This window comes from Sebastes fasciatus, chromosome 13 (assembly GCF_043250625.1).
Source record: "Sebastes fasciatus isolate fSebFas1 chromosome 13, fSebFas1.pri, whole genome shotgun sequence".
Classification (NCBI taxonomy): Eukaryota; Metazoa; Chordata; class Actinopteri; order Perciformes; family Sebastidae; genus Sebastes; species Sebastes fasciatus.
In genome coordinates this window covers 2,606,388-2,613,592 of record NC_133807.1, presented here as the reverse complement: position 1 = coordinate 2,613,592, position 7,205 = coordinate 2,606,388, and the positions used below count along the sequence as shown (strand labels likewise).

At 39.1% G+C, this 7,205-nt stretch overlaps 1 protein-coding gene across 1 annotated transcript; it reads right to left on the bottom strand.

The window, feature by feature from the left end:
* Positions 1–613: 613 nt before the first annotated feature.
* gadd45gip1 (growth arrest and DNA-damage-inducible, gamma interacting protein 1) lies at positions 614–5,088 on the bottom strand. Its single transcript, XM_074655015.1, has 2 exons — positions 4,626–5,088; positions 614–1,146 (listed from the first exon to the last, which is right to left on the bottom strand). Exons 1-2 carry the CDS (start codon positions 5,021–5,023, stop codon positions 855–857), a joined length of 690 nt encoding a protein of 229 aa, XP_074511116.1. The 5' UTR covers positions 5,024–5,088; the 3' UTR covers positions 614–854.
* Between the last annotated feature and the right edge of the window lie 2,117 nt (positions 5,089–7,205).

The window sequence follows — 7,205 nt, the reverse complement described above, 5'->3', positions numbered from 1 at the left end:
ATGGCTTTCCTAGCTAGATTGACAATAAGGGGGTTTCTGAGCAGATTCCAGAACAGAAGTGCTCGCCATCCAATCGCCAAAAAATGCAATTCTTGCAGAAATCTCCAAATGTTTAAAGTTTTTGCTACCAAATTCAAACATGGCTTTTTCTATAGTGTTCGTCAAGGTCTTGGTGTCTTAATGTGGTATTTTGGAGGGCTTATTGATAATTTTTTATCAATTCTTTAGTGGTAAAAAATTGTTAAATTTAGCATAAAATCTTTGTAACAAATGGTATCAACTCGAAAATTGCTGCAACAACTTCTGACATATTAGAGCATGGGGATGACATCATATACTTCTATCATAATGTTCTAAACCCTTACACACTTTTACATTTAATTTTAAATAATTCATTCATGATTATTTCTGATTTATGACTAGAACAACTTGACACACAGTGCTGAGCTGCATCTCAGATTAATCTTCAGGTTCCAGCTATCAGATGATCTTCACCACTTCTATGGGACATCTACTGTTGACCTGCTATCTCCCCCTAAAAAAAAACCTGGACCCCCTAAAAAAGACAAAAACGGGTCTAAACAGGTTAAAAAAATATTTCAGACAACATGCAATCTGTACAGAAATTCATTTATTTCAGTGAATTCTAAATACATAGCGAGGTAATGAAAAATCAACATGTGCTTGAAGTTTTTTTACAGAAAAAAATAACATGGATGAGGTTTTCTTTAATCCAGGTCATTGCAGATGCCATCAGGTAACCCGAGGACAATTGTCCCACTCATTTGTATTATGCAGCACACCTTCCATCTCGTCCCAGCAGTTATTTGTGTCTGAAATGACTCAGTCCCAGACTAGGAGGAGGCAGCAGGAGGTGTGACGGGGGCTGCCACCTGCTCCTCTTTCAGCCTGCGTTTCATTAGCTTCTTCTTCTTCTTGTCTTCCTTTTCTATTTCGGCAACCATGTCCAAGAACTTGGGGGTGCGGGGGTCCACGGCATGGCCAAAACGCTCCCTGGCCTCGGCCAGCAACTTAGCGCGGCGAGCCTTTTCCTCCTTCAGCTTTTGCTTGGTTTCACGCTTTTCTCTGCGCCAGTCGGCCACCATCTTGGGCATTTTGGCCATGTTGGCTGCTACGAGTCTCTCTCTGCGATGGAAATGAAAGAGATTAGCATAGCATAACAGCTGTTAATGTGGTGCATGATGCATAGTTGTACAATGGGTGGTCGGTTCAGATTAGGTCTCCACAACTATGAGAAGGATTGCCATGAAATGTGGTACAGTTCATGGTGTAACAACTTTGATCCCCTCACTCTTCCTTTTGGGTTTATTTGGATCTCATTTTACTCAACACTAGTCACCCAGTCCGTATTAAAATCACAATAAAAGCACTGTCAGAAATAATACATAGCACACATACATGCACGCAAACACATCATGTAAACATGTTTATAAATACCTGTATGTACACACTCAGTTTGTTTATTCATTATTTATTTGGGACAATGCACTTTAATCTTTATTGAAATTAATGTCAATAAATGTGTCAGGGTTAGCTCGACTGCTAATTTGCACCAGTAGTCACGACACAACTGTCACACAGAGCTGCAACAAATCAGTTTTTAAGAAAAAAAGTCTAAATTCTCTGATTGCAGCTTCTTAAATGTGATTATTTTCTGGTTTCTTTCCTCCTCTATGACAGTAAACTGAATATCTTTGAGTTGTGGGCCAAAAAGCATTTGAGGACATCATCTTGGACTTTTGGAAACACCGACCGACATTTTATAGACCAAACAACTAATCGAGAAATTCAGAAAATAATCAACAGATTAAATCGACAATGAAAATCATCATTAGTTGCAGCCCTAGTCACATACACAGTATAACATGCACAAATAGAGTCAGCGATTAGGAGATTAATTGATAAGTCGATTGACAGAAAATAATCTGCAACTATTTTGCTAGTTGGAAAATTGTTTAACTCGTTCTTTATGTAAAAATGACTTTCTCTGTTTGCAGCTTCTCATTTGTGAGGAGTTTTATGTGAACAAACTGATTATCTTTGGGTCTCTAACTGTTGGTCAGAAAAAAAAACAAGATATTTAGACACCAAGCTGGGAAACTGATGGATATGCTTCATCATTTCCCAACATTTTATACACTAATAGTCAGGTGCAGCAGCCCTACCGCTAGTGACAGTGTCACCCTGAAGGGGTTCATTTTGCAATAATGACCGGCTCGCAGTACATTATCCGTCTTACTACACGGCTACTTACAAAAGAGATCAATAATTTGACACAAAATATTGATTTTAAAATGATTTTATTGCTTCCATAAAAAAGTCGTCCTCTTGCTGTGTATGGAGATCAGAACTGCGTCCATAGCAACGGTCTGTTATTCATACCAGCAGTCTGCTATAAAGAAATAACAGACCGTAGAACGCCGTGATTGAATAATAATACGCTGAAAGAAGCCTTTTTTTTTTACTTTGCAGTTTAAGCTTATCATTAAATGGAGCTCCTGAGGCGATGCTACTTTCAAATGATGCTAGCTTTCCAACATCGTCGACCCTACCTTTAAGTAAGGGATAATGTACAGCCAGTCATTGTTGTTAAAGAATCCTCGACAGGGCGATGCCACACAGAGCGCAGAGAGGACCTCAACTCAACAATGCTACCTCATGACAAGTAACCACGGCAGTGCTACTGCAAGGCTGACTTTTCTCTTCCATTCTCCAGGTAACGTGTGGCGGCGACGCGCTTTGAGTTCAGGCTGGTGCATAGCACGGTCTGTTATCCATAGCAACGGTCTGTTATCCATAGCAACGGTCTGTTATTCATGGCAGCAGTCTGCTATAAAGAAATAACAGACCATAGAATGCCGTGATTAACCAATCAGAATTGAGTATTCAACAACGCGGTGTAATAAGTATTTATGATGTTGGTTTGTTGGTAGTAGTATATATATATATATAGTATATAGTCACCTGATCTCCCCGTCTTCAGAAATCCGTCTCAGACATTATTGTATTGTCTCATCTACAGTTGAGATGATTACTCAACCAAAGATTATTCTTGATAATTAAATCGCTTGAGTTATTTTTCAAGCAAAAATGCTAAAAATCTTGTTCAAGCTTTTGAAATGTGATGATTTGCTGCTTTTCTCTGTTTTATAGTACATCTTTGTAAATTGAAATGCTTTTGAATTGTAGTCGAACAAAACGAGACTCATAAAGGAGCAGTGTGTAGAACTGTGATGGACATGTTTTAACTGAACTGACATTTTATACACTAATAGTCAGGTGCGGCCCAACCCATAGTGACAGTGCAATAAGAAAGTTTCTTGACAAGCTAATTATAGCAAAAATACTATCCAGTTGCATTATGGGAAATGTAGGATAAAGCTTTTTTGGAGCCTGATCCATACTGGAGACTAAAAGTCAGAATATCTCTGATCTCTCTTAGGAGTTCCCCCAACTATGTGGAAGTCCATCCATCCATCCACTACATTTCTCTCTTACAGGTGCATCATTCCAATGTTTCATGACTTTGTCAATCATTTTATTCCTACTTAATTCATATCATTGTTTCCTGTTTTGATTAGTGCTTTTTAAATAATAGCCCACTTTAAATGTAACCCTATTGCAGCCTATGCAGTTAAAATAGATCAAGCAGAATAGATGGATCGAATGTTTGCCATAGGGGGATAGAGGCACTCTGTCAGTCACTCTGAAGGACGACGACACAGATGTCCTCACGTGCTGTGTCTATTTTTGTTTCACACGATGTGCAAATTAACTCACTTAATTCAAATAATAATCTGTTTTGTCTTCAGATGCAGAACATTTGCTGAGATGGTTGTTCATTCAGTGAGCTGTCCTCGTTGGTAGAATGAGGGTGTAATAACACGACCTCACAGGGCCCTGGCTCTACATGATATCTCTAATCATTCTGTCAGCAGTAGGTGTCTCAAACATCAGGATTCATCTGTGTAGATTAAGCTCTGATGTTCTGTGAATGACTTCACCTTGGCTAGATGAGCTTTCATCCATCATCCATCCTCCTCCATCAGGTGCTGTTAGTGGCTTCAGTGTTGTGGGTGGATTAGCTGCTGCTTATGTTCTCCCTGTTTGTACCTCTCATATATTTAGCATTACATAAAGAGAGGTAATACATCCCTCATAATGATGCAGCTGAATGTGAAATACATTTGACTGTGCAATATATCCTTTGATGCAATATACACCTCAAATTAAACTACCTTTGTTTACATTTTATTTATTACATCTACCCTATCTCCTATTTTACAAGAGCAATTACCTCTGTTTACATTACATCTACTTTTATATTTTATACCTCTAGTGTAACACTTGTGTTTATATGTATTTATTACATCTACTTGACCTGTTTTATTTGCTTTAGAACTGTGTGTGTTTTATCTGCCTCGTTTAGGCTTGTCAAGTATTTGTTTTAAAGCACTGACCAGAAGTGGCAACTGTGAATCTTGTTGCATTTAATACAATGACATGAAGGTTTCTATTCTATTCTAGCTAGGACATGACCGCAGTGAGAGGAACCAGAGCAGTTTGACTGTCTGTCCGATAATTGACGCACTGTCGTTACTCACTTCGCAGACCGTGTCTCCGTCTCCAGCTTGTCCTTGGCCGCGATGTTCTTCAGCATGACCTCTAACGGAGGGTGCCACTCCTGTTCCTCCGCTATGATCTGGTCCAGCTGCTCGTGGCTGGGCCACAGCGAGGCGGGATCGATCCCCGACGCTGAACCGTACCGACCGAACAGCTTCCGGTCGTACTTGGCCGTCTTCTGCCACTCCGGTGTCTTCTCGCTGTCCCTGTCCGGGATGAACGGCTCCCGGAGGTTCAGCCTCAGAGGCCTCGGGTTGTAGGACGCTGTCTGCAGCACAAGCGGTTTAGAGCAGCAGATTCCCGTTAAAGGGTTCAGGTTTAGAGGCTTTAAAGTCCTCCAGGACATCACTGTCCTCCTGCACAGCACGGACCCCGCCATCTTTGTTCCTCCACAACAAGGACCCCAGAGTAAAGACAGAGGTGGCTACCGCAGTGCCTGTTCAGAACTCAGTGAGTCCTCCATGTGCTCTGGGATGTTTGGATGGTTTGACATGTTTATTGGTCTTTGCCTTTTTGGCTTGTTGGGGACACATTTTGTAATACATTTATAGTTACATTTTTGCATTGAATATATCCAGCAAAAAATAATTTCGAGATATTTAGAATGTATATTGAGCATTCTTGCACATTCTGTGAACTACAAGGAGAAACAATCTATGATTTGTTTTATACCAGAATATTTAGGGTGGATGTTCAACACACAGATTGTATATAAGAAGTGGACGTAGTCACCGGGACGTCACCCATTGGTTTGTGGACTGCCATTTTGAAGCCTTGAGTTACGCATTTTGGCCGTCGCCAAAGAACGTATGTTGCCAAGAAGTGAAAGTCAATTGTTGGTTCCATTGCAACATCAGCACCAAGCAACAAAGCTACACTCCCGCATTTTGGACTGAAAGCGTCTACCGGACGCCAGTAAAACGTGCGCATAAAAAGTGCCATACAAAAGTAAAACAAAATTATTTCTATTCTATTGTCCTATTCTACTGAAATGGCCTGTGTTTATCAATAAAATATTATAAATAGAAAAAGTGTTTTCAGTCCAAAATGGTGGCTCTTGTCAACAAATACCAGAGTTTCGTCCCTTTGCTTCTAAAGGCTACTCTATACCGTTGGCATCTTGGTATCTGGCCATCGCCATGTTGGTCTTTTTCAACCAGAAGTGACACGAGAGGGTGGAGTTTATACAACTGAACGCTGAAGAAGACATTTTTAGGCGACCAAAAAGGTTATAATGAACTCATGAACTGAAAACACACTGTGAAAGGGTTAAAGTTGTGAGACAACCACAATGGACAACGCCGTGGTAGCGACCTGTCAATCACAAGGTAGCCCCGCCCTAAAACATCCCCTGCTTTATTTGACTCTAAATGGGACCATAATTTACTAAATGAACATCATGCTGTATTGAAGAAGACTTGAAACGTTTGTTTACTGAGGTAATAAATCAAGAGAGAAGTAGGCTCATTTTCTCATAGACTTCTATACAATCAGACTTCTTTTTGCAACCAGAGGAGTCGCCCCCTGCTGGCTGTTAGAAATAATGCAGGTTTAAGGGCACTTCAGCATTGGCTTCACTTCTCAGACACCGGAGTTCAACATTATATAACAAGCAGGAAAAACTGGGCAAACAATTCAATTTCAGGATAAAGACATTTTGATATGTTCTGAAGGTAAATGAGAAGTAAAAAAATACAGGTTTGTTTTTTTTGTACTGATCATTTTATTATTGGGAAAATTCCACATTCACAAGAAGAGATTTTGGAGGAAAAAAAATTTAAATCGAGAACTATAATAATAATAATAATAGTAATTATGTGTTTGATAAATTTATATGGACTGATGATACTTTATTTTGAAATTGTATAACTTTTTCTTTATTTATATTTTTCTTTATTTGTTTTTTTACTTTGTATATGTACCCCTGGTATGGACAATTTTGTGTATAAATAGGCCTACTGTTAATGTTCATATGTTTTCTAAAATAAATAAATAAAAGTTATTAAGGTTTATCTACAGTTAGGCCATATAGCTGACTGGGTAATATCTTACTAGGACACGCAAGATCATTTATTTATATAGCGCATTTTATTACAAAAAGGTAGTTCAGAGTGCTTTTAGTAAGACATAAAAGACATTACATCAGAAAATGAGCATATGGCATAAAAATAAAAATACAGAATGAAAGTTGTGTTGAAACTATTAATCAATTAGCCTAGTTAATCAAGAGAAGATTATTCAACAAAAATGTTGTTGATGATGAAAATATTGTTTGTCATTTTTGTCACAAAAATACCAACCATTGTCTATTTACAGCTTCTCAAATGTGAAGATTCACTACTTCTCTATATAAGTCAAGGAAACAAAATTGGCATGGCCATCTTCAAAGGGGTCCCTTGACCTCTGACCTCCAGATATGTGAATGTAAATGGGTTCTATGGGTACCCACGAGTCTCCCCTTTACAGACATGCCCACTTTATGATAATCACATGCAGTTTGGGACAAGTCATAGTCAAGTCAGCACACTGACACACTGACAGCTGTTGTTGCCTGTTGGGCT

What these genes read in the sequence shown, in the direction of transcription:
- gadd45gip1 (XM_074655015.1), bottom strand. Translation starts at nt 5,023, where the DNA reads ATGGCGGGGTCCGTGCTGTGCAGGAGGACAGTGATGTCCTGGAGGACT. An exon ending in ACGGAGACACGGTCTGCGAA is followed by an intron (nt 1,147 to 4,625) that starts GTGAGTAACGAC and finishes TTTCCATCGCAG; the next exon opens with AGAGAGACTCGTAGCAGCCA.